The sequence below is a fragment of the Leucopleurus acutus genome (genome assembly GCF_964270905.1).
Source record: "Leucopleurus acutus genome assembly, chromosome: 1".
Lineage (NCBI taxonomy): Eukaryota > Metazoa > Chordata > Mammalia > Artiodactyla > Delphinidae > Leucopleurus > Leucopleurus acutus.
This window is the reverse complement of record NC_139142.1, coordinates 132,340,947-132,361,672: the sequence shown is the minus strand read 5'-3', so window position 1 is coordinate 132,361,672 and position 20,726 is coordinate 132,340,947. Positions and strand designations below refer to the sequence as shown.

Here is a 20,726-nt window from a genome sequence, read left to right as displayed (position 1 = left end):
GCTTTCATCTCTTTAAAAAGTAGGAAACTGAGACTCAGAGAGGTTAGGTGACTTGCTCACGGTCACACAGGAAGTGAGTGGTGGAGCTGAGTTGCGAAGTCCAGTTTCATATGATGCCAGAGCTCTTTCCCCTCTACTATTTGGCCTCCCTAACCATTGGTGGAAGTTGTCAGAATCGATATGAAGACTATTTGCTTTGGGTTGGCACCTGTGAGCTTGCTGCAATGCGGTCTGTGACCGCACTATGGTTTAAAACACAGGGTTGAGAGAGGACAGTGCTTCAGACTGAGAACAAGGAGAACAGGATCTGGACCAAACCTCTGAGGTTAGAGGAGAGTGGATCCAACCAGCAGGTGTGAAAGGATAGATGGGTATGAGAAACCTTAAGCTATTATAGTCTAATGATATCTCCTAAGCAGTCTTGGTGTCAGCTAACCATGGTTTTCAGAATAATTTACCTGGAAAGAGGTAACACATAATGGCACCCAGGTTTATTTTCACTTAAAATGCTAACTTTCCCCGTGCATAGGATTTTGATTTATTGTCATTTTTAATCAATCATGAAGAGGGCCTTATAAAAGTCCTGGTGACAAGCCATCATTCCCTACTCGACAGAAGAAGCAGTTGGAGTCCGTGGACAAGTAATTAGACCAGAGTCACAAGTTACCATGGAAACTGGTAGCAGGGGCTGGGTAAGAACTTACGGTCCCTGGTTGGAATCCAGATTTCATTTTCTTAAGTTAGTAAACCAAGACTGAGATCAAGACATCTTTCTTTTGTTTCAAGCCCACTCTCAGGAACATGTTGTGTATGTCAAGTGCTTTTGTTTTCCAAAGTACTTTCCCATATACGGTCTCATCCTACACTCACAACCCCGGGTGGGGTTAGACATTCTTATTTCAACGTACAGATCAGAAAACTGAGGCATACACTGGGCCAGAGACTTGCTAAGGGCCCAGAGCTGGTTCCTGGCAGAGCCACAAGTCTGGCCTTCTTTCCTGTGGGTCACATTGCCCTCCACCTGATCCTGCCTGAAATTGAGCACGGTAGCTAGGGTTCACACAGAGGTTATGACTCTGAGCCACAGCTGCAGAAGTGAAGAAGCAGATGTGAAGAAAGAGACAAAAGTGACTGTATTTTTTCGAAGACCTAGACTTTCACACATATATCAAGGGGTCCATGCACGTCTTGGCCTAGGGGTTCCCTCAGTCACCGCCCAGGCATAGGAAACCCCTTGGTCTTTTCCTTCCTTCTTCCTTCCCTCTCCTCCACCTTCCCTCCATACGCCACCCTCCACCCCACCCCAGTCAAAGCAGAGCTCATTAATATAACAAAGAACTCCGTGGTTGGGCTCATATTCTCCTTTGCTGGAGAACATATCGAATCAAAGTTCTGTGGTGTCAGGTTCTTCGTATCCCATTTGGGCAGATGCTCTGCGCAGTGAGCGGAGTGCAGGGGCCCTCAGCACCCCCTCCCCGTGGCGCTCTGGGAGAAGGACACAGCCATGTCCCACATGGAGCATTATGTGATTGCCAGAAGTGGTACACTGTGCCCCGGATCAACAAAAACACTCACAGCATCTGGAAAACTGGAGAAGCCACATCTCAGAGGGCTCTGGAAACACAACGTCCCCATTTGAGGCATTTGTTAGGGTGGCCATGGAAAGAGCTTGCCTGGGCCTTGGAGACAGAGAATTATCTAGTTGACAATTCAGTCTCTGCTACTCAAGCCTCGTGAACCTGTGCAAGGAAGGTATTTCTCTTTTCCAAGCCTCAGATGCCTCATCCGTAAAGCGGCAAATGTAACACTCATCCCCACAGGTTGTTGTAAGAATAAAGTGCCAAGTTCAGTGTCTGGCAAATAGCAGGCACTCAATACATGTTAGTTCTCTTCCCGCCAGCCCTTTCCTTTGCCCCATCAAAAGCTGCATTCCCGGGCTTCCCTGGTTGTGCAGTGGTTGGGAGTCCGCCTGCCGATGCAGGGGACACGGGAGTCCGCCTGCCGATGCAGGGGACACGGGTTCGTGCCCCGGTCCGGGAGGATCCCACATGCCGCGGAGCGGCTGGGCCCGTGAGCCATGGCCGCTGAGCCTGGGCGTCCGGAGCCTGTGCTCCGCAACGGGAGAGACCACAACAGTGAGAGGCCCGCGTACCGTAAAAAAAAAAAAAAAAAAAAAAAAAAGCTGCATTTCCAATTGAGTGATACTATCTGAAGAGTTAATTCTGACCTTAAGAAATAAAAATCTCTATACTCTAACCCTTATGCCTGAAAGGCCAACGATTAGCTTGTGTAAAGGGCAAATACTGCCAGATGGCACCAGCTTTGAGAAAGAAGAGCCTGGTATTAGGTGTGCATTTCAAAGGTTTTAGGAAGTCATAAAATCTAACCCTTACACTGAAGATGTCTTCCCTCAAAGCCCCAGGACAGAGTGTGCCCCTTCTGGTTATACAGCAACCTTCCATCAAGCTTCTAACAATCATAATTACATGGTTATGTATGAGATTGTTTTATGTGTACACACTCTCCAAGAGCAAGCACTATGCCTAGCACAGCTCCTAGCACATAGAGGGCGAACGAATGAATGAAAAGTTTCCACTCACCTTATCTCGTTCCAGCCATATATCAATTCTCTCAATGCCCCAGCGGCCGGGATGACAATCTACATTTTAGAGACGATGAGGATACCGAAGTTCAGAGAGGCTGCATCACTGTCAAGGCCATCCAGCAAGTGATGGGGCAGGCACTTCCGTCTAGACCTCCTGACACCACATCCGGTGTTCCTTTCCTCCACACTCCTCTGCCCTTTGACTCATCAGCCTCACCCTCCAGTTGATCCAGATGGCAACATTTTAGAGAAGCTCTCCTCCCTGGGGCCTTCCATCTGGGCGTGTCATTTGTTGGCCTGGTACCATCTTTTGAGCACTGAAGGTCCACTTTCTACCTTAATCCATTGAGTAATGAGCTATTTATTAGCTGACAACAGCCTCATCTGCTGATGGCAAGGCAAATCCAAACATGTTCAGTTACACAGGCCTCAGGAAGCCTCTGGCAGGGAGGGTTCCCAGAGTTGGGGTCTTAAGCGGGTGAGGTCTGTGCTGCTTGCTGGGGAGTGGGACGGGGAGGCTTGGTATTCAGCTTCAGTGTTTTAGAAGTTTGGTCATTCCATTCATTTCTGTGGGATTTTTTCCCCCCTCTGACACCCTAGGATCAAAAAAAAAAAAATCACTCTTGTAGGTCAATTATACTTCAAACAGACAAACTCACAGAAAAAGAGATCAGATTTCTGGTTATCAGAGGTGGGGGCAGTGGGGGAATTGGATGCAGGCGGTCAAAAGGTACAAACTTCCAGTTATAAGACAAATAAATACTAGGGATGTACGTACAACGTGATAAATACGATTAACACCGCTGGAAGTTATACAGGAAAGTTGCTGTAGCAAATCTTAAGAGTTCTCATCACAAGGGAAAACCAATTTCTTCTTTTTCTTTTATTTTGTATGTATACCAGATAATGGGTGTTCACTGAACTTACTGTGGAAATCATTTCATGAGGTGTGTAAGTCAAATCATTATGCTGTACACCCTAAACTTATACAGTGCTGTTATCAATCATATCTCAATAAAACTAGAAGAAAACAACTTAAGCACTTAGGACAATTGGGTCTCCATTTACATTCTCAATTCTCTTTTAATTGCTATCCATTCTTTACTAATTAACCGGGTCTTTGATCTAGTTATGCAGTAAACAACCCAACCCTCTCCTTTCTCTCCATCAAACCGAGTTCACAAAATTCTATTAAATCCATCCCCTTTTTAGACTTCTCTGTCTCTGGGGAATCGTTGGGGAACACTTAGAGGTTCATGCTCGAGGAGAAATTGGACTTACTGTTTAGCCAGAAAGAACAAAGTGGGAGTAACAAAATGTGTGCCCAGCCCAGTTTCCCTTGAACCAGTGGTGAAATGTGGGGTGAGTGATTTCACCTCCATGGTGAGCATTTCTGAACCTGCAGTAGCTCCTCCCCAACCGCTGTGTTCCTCTAGTACATTTCATCTTCTAAAGACCTTGATGACAAATCAGAGACGTGAATGTTTCAAGAACCACAGTGAAATGCTCACTCACCACCCGGAGGTGTGGCTCTTGATCAAGAGTTACAGGCAGAAAAGGTCATCCTTAAGTCTACCATCCTCTGAAAGCGCTTGTAACAAGATTGTCTTTGTAACTACTTCCTTAAAAAGACTTCAAAGCCCTTTATTAACCCAAACGATAGCTGAGAGGATAGGGACAGCACAGTTGCACCCCTTGAAATGTGGGTGGCATGTGCTTCCTGGAGACTTTCAGCAGACAAGCTGCTCTATCCCTCCAAAACTACCACGGTCAACCAGCTTCTCTGGTCACTGAGGCCAGCCTGAGAGTCCACTTAGGCTGAGGATCAGCAGAGACCAGAGAGGTGTGGGCTGGTCAGGCCGCTGTGGTCAAGAGAAGAAGGCAGGCTGGCCCAGGTAACAAAACCAAAGGTCATATACCAGGGCTGGGGGTGGGCACCCTTCAGCAGCCCATGTGATCTGAGCCATATCTGTAGGCAGCAGGGAGCCAAGAGAATAGGCAGGGTCACAGAGCAGGAAGGAGACAGAGCCCAGCATGGGGAGCAGGGCAGACACGTTCAGAGGACCCAGGGAAGCCAGAAGCACAAATGACAAGGGTAGTGGTGGGAACAGCGTGTGGCAGTAACAGCAGCAGGAAGGTTTAGTGAGCACTGGGGGCAGCAAGTTAGTAAGACCTTTGACTTAACAACTGAACATGGACTAAATACGAAGAGTGTCAGAACCGCAAGTATATGACTAGATGTATGCATATATTTAAAAGAATACAGACACGTGAGGAAAGTGGGCAGAAACGAGCAACAGGTGATGACAATCTGCACTGAAAACAGAACTCAGACACCGATCTAAGCCAAGATGCAAAACACCTGGTACAGAGCCTTACACTGAGTAGGTCCTCAGTAAATAACGTTAAGTCCCTTTCTTTCACCGCTACCCCAGAGAAGGGACGCCCCCCTCCCAGCTTCCTAAAGAACTATTGATATTATGAACTAGTATGAGCCTTGCCTACTTACCTGTTATGAGAGCAAAGTCTAATTGCTTAGTAAAGCTGTTTAGTCTATTTATCTGTATATCTGCTTCTATCTCACAGTGTATCCCCACTGTGCCATTTACCTGTTAATTTCTTGGCGTCTAAATTTCAAAGGTAAGACCTTATCAGGACCCACTGTACCGTCCACAGAAATTCGTAATTTGAATGCAGCCCTCGCCAAACCCCACCTGTGTCGTCCAGTCCCTAAAGTGTGCCCAGTCCAGGCAGGCACACGATTGGGGCCCAGAGGAGGCTCCTGCCCAGATGGCATTGTACTAAGGGGGCTTCTCAGTAAAGGCAATGACAGACCAAGGGCGTGGCCACTGAAGCGAGTCCCTAGACGCACCCCCTCCCGACCGGGCCAAGGCAGGCGGATCTCCCCCACGCCTGCCCGCGGCTCCCACGGAGAAGGGGGTTCCCAGGTCAGCCCCGGCTCCGGGGAGCGCCCTAGCCGCTGTCCCGCGGAGAGCTGCTGAAGTCAGGGTTACAACTCACCTTGGAACTGGGGCGCCAGACCTCCCGTAGGCAGGGCGTTCTCCCTCCACCCTCCACCCGGTGACATCATGTGTTTAGGACTGAGTCTCTCCATAAAAGCAGCCCGCGGGGAGCCAGGAGCCCAAAGAACTGACGTGCTCGCCCTTGGCGCCCCGGCTGCACGCACGAGCTCCCGGTGCGCACCCCGCCGGCCCCAGCGCCGGAGCCAGAGAGAGACAAGCCCAGCTGCCGGCAGCCCGCGCCCGCCTCCTGTCCGGAGCAGCCGCCAGAAGATGCCCCTCCGCAGCCTGCACGCGGCTGCCGTCCTCCTACTCGTGGTCTTAAAGGAACAGCCTTCTAACCCAACCCCACACAACGGTAAAGTTTCTTCTTTCCTAACAATCCCGAGCGATCAGCCACACCTGGGCAGAAGGATTTCCACGGGGCTCGTTAATGATAAAAATCATCTGGGGGGAGCGGGGAAGGACCTGCATGGTCTCAAAATAGCACATTTTTACAAAGGATGCTTCGTTTTCCTGTGGAATGCAGGATCGGCTCCGGTTGCCAGGGCGCACGTCGTCTTCGCATTAAAATATGTTTGTGTGTTCTCGGAGCACTCCCGCTCTGGAGAGGTGGTTTGGGAATTTGCTAACCGGGGAGGAGAAACAGAACCGGGATTTCAAATATTGTGCCTCGATCCACGTGCACATGGTGGAGTGACCGGGGCGTTCTGGGCAGCCTCTTTACCAGGGAGGGTTTGCTCAGTGGTGGGTGCTTTTCTTTGGATGAGAGGCTCTTTACCACTGTTTCACCTCCAAGTCAAAGGAATGATGCCTCCCATCCTTAATCATTATTTTTCTCCAGAAGGGCTCTACTTCTGGTACGCGTGTGTGTGTGCGTGCCCTCAGACGAGCACACACAGCTTATTTCTGAGTGTAATTAGGGCTTTGAACCCTGAAGGGCTGGAGGCTGGTGGTGCCCAGCCAGTAGCAGAAGGAGATGGAGGGGCCTCACCGGTAGGCTCAGGTCTGGGCAGTGAGTTGCAGAGAGCAGCCAAGGTCGGGGCTTTTGCCTGCCTCTCCACAGCTGGGTGAGCGCTTTTCTGGGGGAGTAGAGGGTGACTTATGGAAACTTCCCGAGTAACGGATGGTGGCTCCTGCCCTTGACAGTTTGTCCCAAGTTGTACGGACATCTGTAGCTGTGACCATTCCCGGACCCAGGCTTGGCTGAAACACTTATAGAAGGGCCCAAAGTGACTAGAATGGTGGACGATCCACCCTCCCTGGCTGGGTGGTGGCAGTGGGAAACTGGTCCTGCTCAGCGGCATGGAAGCTGGAGCCCCCTCCCCTCAGAGGTCACGGTGCCCATGGGGCAGGGCAAGGGGGGGCAGGGGGAGCCTGGCTGTCAGCAGCTTTGCCATTCTTCTTAATTCAGTTGAGTCCACCAGCTGGCATGAAATGCTGGGTAGTATCTTCCTCTTCTGGTGGGGCAGAAGGTGGGTGGAAGAAAGTAGTTACAAAAAAGTGGAAATTAATTTATAAAACTGCAAACTTTGACACAGATTCCCCTCTGAAGAAAGCTGCCCTGAGACCCAAAGTTTGATTGACTTGAAAGAGCTCCAAGCTGCTCCAGGACGAGAGAGAAGCCCTTTACCGGCCCTCTTTCCTGAAAGCCTGTTACTCCCCTCACTCTGGGGGCAGCTCATCCTCCCCCCTCTGCTTCTCTGACCTCCCATACCCTCCTCTCCCCCTCGCTCTTCTCCCTTCCCCCTTCTCCCAGTCGGCTGGGGAAAGTTTTCAGTAAAAAATTTACTTTCACCCCACACTGAGGAGGCAGCCTGCTTACCCCTCGATTCTAAGAACACAGCTTTTAAAATTCTGTTATGCCTCAGGCAGGTTTCTTGGCTTTTTAATTGCCTCCAGGGACAAGGTCAAAGCAAAACTTACTGAGGTGTAAAGTGTCAGTATTAAACCCAAGGTTTCAGGGTGGAGCGGGGTTAAGCTGGGCAACAGGGTGAGAGTGTGGTCCGCCCTCCGCCTGGGGCACTTAAACTCCCAGCTGTTGGCACTGGGGAACATCAGGGTTAGGGAGGGAAGGGGCATAATAAGGTGAAGCCTTGCATCTTCCAGACATAACCTAGGAATTCTCAGCTGCTGGAGGGGAACATTTCTATGAACTCTGCAGAGCCTGCTTTGCCTGAGCCTGGTGTGGAGAGCTGGGCAGCCTTGGGCTGCGTGGACGTGGGTTCTAGCACCCAGGACAGGAAGCAGGCAGGGCCCTGAACCCCTGACCCGAATCTCTGTAAACATCATTTTCTCCGAAGGCACCCAGGACATTCTCCTTGCCCAGTATAAGCTGGGTCTGCAGGTTCTAACAGGCATCCAGCCGGGCCTCCCAAGGCTCCGGATGGAACAGATAACCTTCTTGGAAAGGGAACAGTGCTCTCAGGAAGCTACTGAGGTGTAACCGCAGGGGCCTTTGCCTGGCCTGCCTGTGGGGTCAGTTTAATTCTGTGAAGACCCTTGCCCCTAAAGCTAAAGGTGGTAAACCAGGAGGGGACATTTCCAAAAAGCAAAGGGGCACACTTCCTTTATAAAATCTTCCTGCCTTCAGTTCTGGCTGAACTGAATGAACCAGGCTGGGCCCTGACCTTCATGCAGTGAGAACCCCTGACTCGGCCCACCCTCCCCTTCATTTTACCGTGCTTCTCCTCCCCAGACTCCAGCTTCTGAGCCCCTCCAGGCACAGCCCTTGATACCCAAAGCACCAAGTCCTGAGGGCCAAGCAGGTTCGCTCAGAGAAAGGAGGGCAGGAAAGATTGCTCTGATGCTGCTGCTTTTTAAGAACAACTCCCCAGTCCTGTGTCACCACCTGAGCCCTTACACTCCCTGATGCACTCGATCACACTGGGCCCTGAGCCTACCAGAGTATTATGCTGATACCTCATCTGAGGATGAGAGCTGCAACAACACGGAAACCGCAGCTTAGCAAGCTTTGGGGAAAGTAGCAGAAGATGCAGGTTATTAAGGCCATGATTTGATTTTGGTGCAGGTGCAATTAAAATGTCTGGCCAAGGCACGACTGCTCAGAGGTAGCAGATGTTTTTCCTGGTGGCCTCCAGGATCACTGAGTGGCCTATGTCTCTCAGGGAAGCAGTGAGGACAAACTTCCCCGTTCTTTGTGGGGTTTCACAACCTGGGCCTCCAAGTGCTCTGCCTGGCTAAGTGGCAATCACCTGGCTTCCTTCGCCTCTGAAATCCATGATTCTATTTTAACAGAAGCCCTCAAACAGAACGCTGAGGGGAAATGTTCAGAAAAGAGGTTTGAAGTCTTCTGTAGCTTGGTTCCAAAGCCAGGCTGTTTTGTTCCTTTTCACTACTGTTTCAGTAAAAGGCTAGCAGTAAACTTGGGGGTCACATACAAGTTTGGGTTTCCCCACAGTTCTGGATGTCTTCATCCAATTGCTAATTCAGAGGAGGTTAATCTGGGGACTATTAACTCCCATCCGGTCCATAGCAAGTTTCAGGGGGTCTGTGGGGCCCTGTGTACTTTCACCTGTAAGCATCTTTGCCGCAAGCACTTTCACTGCGTAACTAATTGACCCATAAGGCAATTTTGCTGTAGAAAATAAAATAAAAGTAAAAGAGGGATATCAAGAGGGACATAATGAACAGAAACAGAGTCACAGATGTAGAAAACAAACTTATGGTTACTGGGGGTAAAGGAGCGGGGAGGGATAAATTGGGAGATTGGGATTGACATATACACACTACTATATATAAAATAGATAACTAATAAGGACCTGCTGTATAGCACAGGGAACTCTACTCAATACTCTGTAATGACCTATATGGGAAAAGAATCTAGAAAAGAGTGCATATATGTATGTATAACTGATTCACTTTGCTGTACACCGGAAACTAACACATTGTAAATCAACTAAACTCCAATAAAAATTTTTTTAAAAAAGGACACAGTGAAACATAAGAAATAAATAACAATTTAAAGACTTTATTGCAAAATACAAAATATTTGAATACATTTAAAACATGTGTAGATTCATGGCACTACTGTGCAAATAACTGATTTTATTTTGTGGGTTGTACCTAAGTATTTGTCTTCCAAGTCTTTCATTCATAATATTTTATACCTTTTTCTTTCTTTCTTTCTTTTTCTTTTTGGTTTGTTGATTCATCTCCTCATTCGGCAGTGCACTTTTTCGTTCTCGCTAACATTTCTTCCTTCATTAAGAGAGGTATCAGTTTCCAAATACAGGGATGCATGTTTGTACCTGAGCTTTGTGTTGCACTGTGAAAGCCTCTACCCTGTGGTGTATTCTTGGCATCTTGTCACATCTCTAGTGACAGATGTTTCAAAGTTCTGTGGGAAATGTTGGCTCAACTCTGCACCTTCGAGGCCTTCTGCCTCTTTCTCCTCCAATGTAGTGTGTTTCAAAATAAGAAACCAACTCTTGGGGCAAATGATCGTCATCGGTCAGCTGGATAAAGACATCAATAACATCACTGACTGGAAGAAACGCTAATGCATTTCAACCAGTGGAAACCAAACTGTCAAACCAAAACTTTCAACTAGTTATTTGATCTTTCACAGAAAAATTGTCTTAATGCCAATTAATTATGCAGCAGCGAAGATGTTTATGGCAAAGAAGCTTACAGTAAACAAAACAAACAAAAAAACACCTAACATGGTTCTATGGACCTCCTTAAGTTAACTGTACATGAAATTTTGTGTCCAAGCTTATGGGCATTTTAAAAATTAATTTTTATTGGCGTATGGTTGCTTTACAATGTTGTGTTAGTGGGCATTTTTAGTGAGGAAAGGTCCATAGTACTGATCAAATACTCTAAGGGGTCTGGACTCCCCCCTCTACCCCAAAGATTGGGAAGGAGACTCAAAGATTCTCTAAGTTCGTGGGAAGTGATGGGAAATGTGGAGATATGCTTCTTAGCAGGCACTGATCTTCCGCTTCTCCTTGTGGACTTTCATTTTCTCATCTATAAAACGAGGTGTCGGGTTGCAGGTACGTGAAAGAGCCCTCAATCCATCTCTTCCAAAGTGAGATGTCAACAAATAATGCCTAAACCAAAGCAAATCATGAAGGCACAACATGGCATGTTTTATAGAGATGAGATAATGCCAAGAGAATCATTTTAAAAGAATTCACAGTGGTTGCCATAGGGAGCAGGAAAGTGACTAGGGAATGTCGGGGGACCAATATTTTTATTAAAAGCCTTATAGAACCATCTGACTCTTTAAACCATGTACAAGTGTAATTTGGAAAAATTGCCAATTGAATTTGAAAATTAAAAAGACCAAGGCAAAGAAATGAAACAGAACAACAACAAAAATAGGACATTAAACCAGCTTACAAAGAAAAAACAAACAAAATCCTCTTTTCGCTTTTCAAAACCACCATTGGCTTGAGTAGGAAATGCCCAGTTGTGATAAGTGACTACCAGATGGTTGGTCAGGTAAGTTTTACTGCAAATCATTCCCAAGAGAGAAAGGAGATGTGAGTCTTCCTCTTGCATCCGTACCCTGGTGGGCCGAGAATCTCAGAGGCACTGGGAGAAGCTGGGAGAGAGGGACATAGGAGTTGAACAGTCCCCTCGTTGTGATGTGTCCCGAGACACCCTGAGTCTCAGTTTGGGGTCTCAGGCTCCTCCTGGAGATGAAGAGGGAGGTGTGCCAGCAGGGTAATGAGAGCACAGCTCTGCAACGACTTTTTAAAAACTAAAGTATAGTTAATGTACAATATTGTCAGTTTCAGGTATACAGCAAAGTGATTCAGTTATACATATATCTATATATTCTTTTTCAGATTCTTTTCCCTTATAGGTTATTACAAGGTAGTTCCGTGCATATAGTTCCCTGTGCTATACAGTAGGTCCTTGTTGGTTATTTATGCAACGACTTTTAAAAAAAATTTTATTTTATATTGGAGCATAGTTGATTAAACAATGTTGTGTTAGTTTCAGGTGTACTATGCAATGACTTTTTAAAACTATGTTTTGCTGTCAGCACAAAGGACTTTTATGAGTGAAGGGTGTGGAGTGGGAAGTGATAGGTGACTTTCATTATATTCCTGGCAGGACCCCTCCTCCACATTGCCACTGCCCCTGGAATTCTAACTCAGATGAGGGTGGCAGCTTCCTCAAAGAAAAACTTTCCTTTGGGGATTAGTTTTCTCCTCTTTATGTACTGAGGTGAACTCTTCTCCAGGCTGTGTTGTTAAGTGGGAAAAAGCAAGATGCAATGCAAAAAGGCGGGGGGGGGGGGGGACAGAATACAGAGACCTGTGTGTGCAGCCACACTGTGCAAGTGTTCCCATCAGCTGGTGAAACTAAGTCTAATGAAGCAGGGAGTTCGGGAGGCAGGAATCACTGTCACTGTGTACCTCTCGGTGGCTTTTGAGTTTTGAGCCTTGTGACTTTATTACCCATTCAGGTGATGAAATTTGGCTTCTCTAAGATATACGGGAGGCTTCTGATCAAGAAGCGCCCTCCCTAAGCCCTGGGCCCCTGCAAAAAATCACTGCCTTGTGCTTTGTCTCCCCTGGGAGCACAGCTGCTCTGAGAAGCAGTTGTTCTGACACAGACTCTGAAAAAGGTTTTTTTTTTTCTAATTAAAAAGAATTTTTTTCTTACAGTTTCATTGAGATATACTTGACACACAGCACTGTAAAAATTTAATATGTACGGTATAATGATGTGACTTACATATATCATGAAATGATTATCACAGTAAGTTTAGTGAACACCCATCATCTCATATAGGTACAAAATTAAATAGAAAAAAAAATTTTCCTTCTGATGAGAACTCTTAGGACTCTCTTTTTTTTTTTTTTTGTGGTACGCGGGCCTCTCACTGTTGTGGCCTCTCCCGTTGCGGAGCACAGGCTCCGGACGCCCAGGCTCAGCAGCCATGGCTCACGGGCCCAGCCGCTCCACGGCATGGGGGATCTTCCCGGACCGGGGCACGAACCCGTGTCCCCTGCATCGGTAGGCGGACTCTCAACCACTGCGCCACAAGGGAAGCCCCTCTTAGGACTCTCTTAACATTTTCATATGTAACGTCCAGCCGTGTTAATTATATTTAGCATGTTGTACATCACATCCCTAGTACTTATTTATGACTGGAAGTTAGTACCTTTTGGTCATCTTCATCCAACTCCCCCTGCCCTCACCCACTGCCTCTGGTAGCCACAAATAAGATCTCTTTTTCTATAAGTAAGTTTGTTTGTTTTTGAAGTATATTGACCTACAACACTATGTTAGCTCCTATTATACAACAGAGTGATTTTTTTCTATACAATTAAAATGTCACCATCCAAGGATATTAGTTATTGACTATATTCCCCACACTGTACATTTCATATCAGTGACTCATTTATTTTGCAACTGGAAGCTTGTACCTCTTACTCTCCATCACCTGTTTCTATCCTCCCTCCATGCACCTCTCCTCTGGAAACCACCTATTCTCTGTATCTCTGTTTCTTTTGTCATGTTTGCTCATTTGGTTGGATTTTTAGATTCCACATATACGTGAAATCATACAGTATTTGTCTTTCTCTACTTATTTCACTTAGCATAATACTCTCTAGGTCCAGCCAGGTTGTCACAAATGGCAAGATTTAATTCTTTTTTATGGCGGGGTAATATTCCATATATATATATCTATGGAATATATATATATATATATATATATATCTCAGTTCTTTATCCATTCACCTATTAATGGTCACTTGGGTTGCTTCCATATCTTGACTATTGTAAATAATGCTGTAATGAACATAGGGGTGCATATATCTTTCCTAATTAGTGTTTTGTTTTCTTTGGATAAATATCCAGGAGTGGAATTGCTGGACCATATGGCAGTTCTGTTCTTAATTTTTTTGAGCAACCTATAGATCAATACTGTTTTCCATAGTGGCTGCACCAATTTACATTCCCACCAGCAGTGCATAAGGATTCCCTTTTCTCCATGTTGAAAAAGTCTGAAGTTCTGGGCATCCACCTCCTTTTAATTTCACCCATTTAAAAATAAAATCTGCCATGTTTTCTCTAACTTGTTCAAGCTCAGTTGTACTTACTTGCTTTTTTTCTTTTTCTTCTTTGCAGGATCCAAGTGGACCTATATAGGTAAGTAGAGATCTTAAATACTTTTTTGAGGAGATGACTATTTAATGAGAAAGTCAGAAACTTCTTGATCTGTAGAGGTTATTTTGGGGGGTTGGGGAGAGCAGTTCTGGTATTGTCAAAAGAGGGCACAACGTCCTCTCTAAAGACTTGCTCCACACGGGTCTCAGACAGCTCTTTCTCCAAGGAGCTGAGCCTGCTTTGTGCATTTGAACTGCGAGTCACAGTGTAAGGCTTTCAGATTCCTGCAAACCACCCAGGTGAGGATGCCCAGGTTACCTTCAGACTGCAAGGGCCCTAGGCAGGAGAGTGCCCTTCTCTGGAGGACATTTATTCTACAGTAAACAAAGAATAAAGGGCTCCTTTCTGAAAGTTAGGCTCAGGCCCGAGAACTTAAGCTGCCAGTGTGTCTAGAATTAACTTCTCGTTGCCGTGTTTGTAAGCAAGCAGTGGACCAAGCAGTGATGGTCAGTCCTTAGTGAAAGAGGAATGCTTGTCTTAAATGGAGAGACAGGGACATCAAGTGTGCAAAGAGGTTTCGAGATAAGCAGCTTGAAATCGGCTTAGCTCATGTATTGCAATGAATGGGAAATTTGGTCATCAGCTGGAGTGGGGATGGGGGTCAAGCTCTAGGGTCCACTGGCAAGCACAGGAATGTTAATAATGACTTGTTTGGGACTGAGTGACGAGGGATGTGCAAGAGGCATTGTTATGGGGAGCAGGAGGGTGGAACTGGCCTCACTGGCACAGGAGGGGTGGTGAGAGGCAGGGAAGTTGATTACTACAGAGGAAGCAGAATCCAGAGAAAGATCTGATTTGGATTTGCTAGTTAGCCTTTGGATGTTTGTTAGCCCGAGAGGCAGAGAAAAGTCCCTGAGCTAATCAACCAGCTACCTCCAGGCCAAGGTCTCTTTGGCTCTAGCATTGCATGGCTCCACTGCTACTAACATCCCTTACGTACTTATTATGGGCAAGGCACGTTGCTAAGTGGGTGGGTAATTAGAAGCATAGGCTGTGGTCTGTAGATGGGAATTACTTAAAGCTCACAATTCCAAGCAGAATATAATAGGTAATAATAGCAGATAACAAGTACAATTCAGATAACAGCCCCAATTCAGTACTCTGATGGTTCAGAGGAGGACGAGAGTGCTAGGGCTAGATGGTCAAGGAAGGCTTCCTGGAGGAAGAGGGTTTTCAACCAGACCTTGGAGGATGGGGAGGATTCAGTACGATGGGAAGGAAGTGCTATTGGCCAAGTTGATGATGGTATCACATGAATGGAGGCAAGAACGAGCAAGACGGCATTTGAGGGAAAACATGTAGAGAAGTCGTTACAGGGGAGGGATGGACTCTAAGGTCAGAAAGATAGGTTGGGTCACGTATTAAAAGACTGCAGCAGGTCTGTAAGTAAGGATGCTGGCCCATCTCCCATCTCCAAGCTAGGTGGTCAAATGAAAAAAGCCAGGTATAGTGTGTATACGTGGCACCATGTGTGTACATTGTAACTTTGTGTTTGCACGGAATTTTTCTAGAAGGATTCAGGAGAAACCGAAACAGTAATGGCCCCTGGAAAGGAGTACTGAGGGACTAGGGGTCAGCTCTGGGAGGGAAGAGTTACTTTTCACTGTCCGTAAAGTTTGAATGTTTATCCTGTGATTGCCTTACCAAAACATGCAAAATAAAACAAAATACTAAAAAAAATGTTTTTCAACAACATTTAGCTAATACTTTAAATTATCCCAAAATACAGAGAGAAAAACATGAGACACAGCAGGCCTTTTTTTTCCCCCCAAAAGACTAACATTGTGCAACAGGAAGGCATTGTTGCTGTTCTAAAGGCCTATATCAGACTTTCTACTAATGGTACCAACCACAGGGTTACTGTGAGGATCGAATGGTGAGATCCATGTGAAATGGGCTGGCACAGTATTGATACTTGTTCTACAGCAAGCACCCAATAAAAGTAGACTATGACTATTATTATCAAGATACATTGTTTTCTTGGAATAGATTTTTACTTCTCTCAAAAATAATAATAGTTTTGTGTCTACATGTTTTCTTAATATGAGAAGGCAATTTGACGCCTGTGTATCTCATCATTATTTTTTGGAGTTGAATGTTATTTCCCTCACTACCACAAATAAAAGCTTCATGTATGTCCATCTTTTGGTAACATGTTGTTAAAGCTATAATGATTGCATTGTGTCAACAGTATTCTATTATATTGAGAGCGTTGTATGGACTTCTCTAAGGTGAACATATTTCATTAATAAATATTGTTCTAAATTAAAAAAAGAATCAGGGGCAGCATGGAGGGGGAGGCCAGGCTCTTCCCACTTTGTCCCATGGATGGAGGGGCGGGGCAGGGGGTAATTTGCATTTTAAGGAGAGTAGGGGGTGGTAGGTGGTGGAAGAGGACGGATGGGAGGGAGGCCGGAAGGTGTTTGGCCTTTGAAGAAACCCTATTCTGTGTCTTAACGTCCAGTTTACAGTGGCGGCAGTAAGAGGGAAGGGTAGGGCAAGAGACCTGACAAAGGAGGAATTCGTGCAGTCTGGGGATCAGGGCCCCTTGGGCAGGTTCAGTGTGTGGGAGGAGACAGGAGCAGTGTAGGCACGGAACGAAGGTGGGACTCAAGTTCTGGACCTTATTCCATATGGTCTGGAGGAAGCACGTGAGCCCTTGGGGTCTTGCTTTCTCCCCATCTGTGACCTGGGGAAGGGGTTATCCAGATCAGTGTTCCTCAAGCTATGGGTTGGGCTCACCTGCATCAGAATCACCTGGAATGCCTTCCAGATATACAGATTTCTGAGCCGCAGCCTGGATCTGGGGGAGGGAGGGAACCTGAAAAACCTGTCTATTTCAGGTGATTCTTAGGCACTCTGTTAGAGAACCTCTGACCACATGGTTCCCAAGACCTTTCTAGCCTGAGTCAGAGGTAACTTGCCCCACACCTCTTCTACTGGCTTCCCAGGTGGAGTGGAGACACAAGTCACGTCTCCCCAGGGCTCCCTTCGTCTGCGGGACAGCGCCCCTGGGCAGGGCAAGGAAGTTACAGAGAACAGAGAGACACGGTGTCAAGAAGGTGTAGGAGGAAAATCTTACTGCCACTTAGGCATGACATGGTGCTCCCCAAGGGAGGGCCTTTCTGTCCAGCCGTACCAACCAATCCAGAAGCACTTCTTCCTGACCATTAGCGCTGGCCAGCCCTCTGTCCCTCCTGCGTACAGTTAGAGCAGCTCTTTGCTGAGGAAGCAAAGGGCAGGGTCTAAAGATGCATGGCATGCATGCGGGCGAGCACAGAGGCAAACCTGGTTTTTTATTAGTGAAATGAGCACACGTGATGTGGAGTCAGGTCAGTGGGGGCCAGTGAAGGAGGCAAACAGGTCCAGGCTGGCAGCTGGCACTTGTGCTTGGAGTCACACAAGTAAACAGAGAGCCTGGCATAGGTGCCGGGGGTAGCGGGGGAGGGAAGGATGGTTTCCAAACAATACAGGCTGCATCAAATGGGGCAAGTCCAACCCAAGGCCACATGCCAGTTTTCCCAGGGCGCAGACCTCAGCTACTTTTCACATAGATGCCGCTGAGTCATCCTACTCTGCGGGCCTCTCGCTTCCAGGAACACATGATAGGACTTCTAGAAGCACACGGAAAGAGAACTCGAGCCCCATCCCCTCTCCACACTGACTCACCAGGCTAACCTCCCGGATGGCCCCCTGCAGACAGGAGGACCGTCTGGCAGCCAGGATGGAGCCAGCCCTGCCCCTGAGGGCTCCTCCCGGGTGGCTGGAGCAGCAGCTGGGTACGCGTTGGGATATGCTGGGTCAGAGCCCTACCCCCTGCAATCAGCCCCAATTCAATCCTGCTGAGCCACCAACTCTGAAATGGAGGGCAACTGCAAGTCAGGCTGACACGTGAGAGAAGGCTGAACTCCAGTCTGCTCAAGTGCATCTCTGCTGTTAGAAGGCAGGGTAGCGGTTGCCCTTGGGGTGCGGAGGTGACTGGAAGGAGGGCATATTGGTCACGTTTCGTCCCTTGACACGGGTGCTGTGTTCAGTTTGTGAAAATCCATCAAGCTGTTCACTTACGATACGTGCACTTTTCTGTATGTATATTATAGTCAATAAAAGAGTGAAAAAATTCCAGCTGGCTGGGAGAGTCATCCGTACCCCAAGAGATTTTTCAGCCCTCCCACAAGAAACAACCAAAAAACCCTCAGCGTGTTCAAAATAACAGAGCAACCAAAAGGAGTGACTGTATTGAAGCTAACGACCCAGGAACGCATCACGTGAGCAGAGAACGGACATGGGGCTCCATCCCAGAGGATGCCAGACACTGCTCTGGTGCTCCTCCAGTGTGAGCTAGTTCAGAAACAGACAAATACCACTGTTCATCATTTGGGAGAAATAAGACAAACCGTCATGGGAGATGAGACGTAAGGGGAAGAGGAAGCCAACCCCCCTCCTGGCAGGTGAATGAGTCCCACTTCTCCCCAAGTCAGGGTCTCGCAAGGCATCCACCCCTCCATCCCAGATCGGGGACGCTGGAAAGATGGCAGCTTAGCCTGCTGGTGCCGGGCACCGGGCTCGTAGGCCCTCCTGCCCAGCTTCTTGGTCCCGGGCTCTGTCAGGACTCCCTGTGACCAGGCACTGCCACCTCATTCCTTAACTGCTCTCCTTTCTCCCAGACAACAGACGCTCTGTCTTAAAGAATTTCCTTTGGGAATTAGGAAGGGATCCTCCATTGGAGCGAACCTCATTGGTTCTCCAGGCTCCCACCTCCACCCCCTTCTGTCCAGCATCTGCTGGAATATTAAGTTACTATAAACAAACTATCTCTGGGGTTCGGGACATCCTTCCCAAGCTAGAACAAGACATGGAACACATGCAAGGAAGCTAGGAAGCTTTACTTTTGTACTAGGCAAAGGCACCGTGTGACCTTCACACTCAAAGGCAGTATAAAAAACAGATTAAATAGAGCTAAAGGGAGAACTTAGAACAGCAGTTAGGGAGCATGTGCAATTAATAGGCTGATTTTATTACGGAGAACTGTCGTCTTTACCAAAGGTAGAGGCCTGGACAACTCACAATACCCCAGTGACTTCTCCCCCGTTCCCACGCCATCCTGAGGATGAAGGACGAGAGGCACAAAGGCCTCTTATGGGAAAGAGGGAGAGAGAACAAAAAAGGCCAAAACATGTTTTTCATCCCAGGGAACTGAATCCCTAACCCCTGTGTCTTGGGGATTTCCCTCGAGGCTTAGCAATCCAACCCGCTGTGATTTATTAAATCTGTGCTGTGGTTCCAGTTACTTCTAATTGAAGTTGTGACATCCAGGGTCTGCCTGGATGTGGTGTGGTCTACCCACTCGTCATGATTTCTCATCTTTCCTGAGTTGCAGAATTGAGGTTTGTGTGTTCTGGAGGATCTTGGCCTGTAGCTGCCCAAATGCCTGCATGTTCATATTCACAGCTGGCCTTACCAGCTGGGTGAAAAACTAGGGAAGCTAGCATTTGTTCCTAAAGGCGGGTGTAGTGTCATGGGGGGCGAGGGACGGGTGAGACAGAAAACCAGGAGGAAGAAGTGGAGAGTGTACAAAGCCCAGAACCAGGCAGACCTCCTGGAAATAGCAGCTAGGCCACTTTCTGGATAAATGGTCTTAGGAAAGTAACAACCTCTCTGGAGCTTGGTTTTCTCAACTACAAAATAGGAGCAGTAATAGCATCTACCTCAGTGGCACCTGGAAGGGCAGCACCAACATCACCTGGGGCTTGGGATGCCCTTCCCAAACACTCAGAACTACAAGCGAAACTCATGGGAGAAGCCTGGGAGGAAAAACCCAAACCCTTCACCTCCTGTTCTTTTAGCAGCAAGAAAAGCACCATATATGACTCTGTTAGAAACGCAAATTCTCGGGCCCTGCCCAGATTTACCTCCAAATCAAAAACTCTGGGGCTGGGCCCAGCAGTCTGTTTTAACAAGCCCATCAGGTGATTCTGATACACACTCAAGTCTGAGAAACTCTGCTTTGCTTCAGAGTCATGGCGAGGATTAAATAATACACAGAAGCAGGCTCGCGGTGCCTGGCGAACAGTGAGCACGTGTAGCTAATCGTCTTCTTTCCCTTCACTTCACAGAGTTATGGTGGAATTCTATTAGCTAATAGATGGGGAAATGCCTGGTAAACTCCACAATACCAAACAAACCTGAGTTTTGTTAGAAAGGATCTACTTCTTCGTGCTTTTCTGAACTGCCTGAGTTTTTAACAGTGAGGAGGTATTCTTTTTATATTCTGAACAAACAAAAGGAGTTTCCCTTGTGAGAAAAAAAGTGATTGAGCAAAAAACCCCAAGGGCGCCAAGCGGGCGTCACAGGCCAGAAAGTTCTTCCCAGCTTTATCCTTCAGACCAGGGGTCGAGCTGGAGCTCATCACCTGGGCACTTTCCTGGCATCTAGGCACCAGATATCTGGTTCCATAGCCGTGTCACCTCAGCCACGCAGCTGAAGTCACTGGAGCACGCCCTGCCTCCCTGCCCAGCCACGGGGGCAGGGTGCTGCTCCCCCCTGAGCCTCTGGGCTGAGCCTCGATTTAGGGTTCAGGAGTGGAGCTGGGAAGAAATCTGGGGCTGGGCTACCAGGGCTCTGAGCTATGTAAGTCCAGCCCCGTGCAGGGACTGTCACCCGCCTGGGGCAGAGACAAGCCTTGGAACTGCGGGCTGAGAGTTGGCTGGCGAGAGCTGGGAGGGGGTCCTGCCAGGGGCTCCGTCAGGCCTCTGGCTGTGCTCAAACTTGCCCTCTCTGCTTCATGCTGGTCTCAAGCCCCAGGCATTCAGAAGCCAGTTAAAGCCCTTGGCAGCCCATTCCCAGCAGGGGGAGAGAGAGGAGCCCGTGGGGTAAACCAGCTTAGAAGAAAGATTGAAAGCAAAAAGGCTGAATTCAGAGCAGGTGTGTGAAGGCGCCCCGGG

The 20,726-nt window shown here is 47.5% G+C and overlaps 1 protein-coding gene across 1 annotated transcript in view; it reads left to right on the top strand.

Annotated features, from left to right (window-relative positions):
• Positions 1–5,694: 5,694 nt before the first annotated feature.
• Positions 5,695–20,726, top strand: part of CA12 (carbonic anhydrase 12) — a gene marked incomplete at both ends in the record, with an annotated part of 56,397 nt that continues 41,365 nt past the window's right edge. Inside the window, 2 exons of the mRNA XM_082851050.1 lie at positions 5,695–5,983; positions 13,747–13,767. Coding sequence (XP_082707176.1) covers positions 5,695–5,983; positions 13,747–13,767 — 310 coding nt within the window. The remainder of the gene's footprint in view (positions 5,984–13,746; positions 13,768–20,726) is intronic.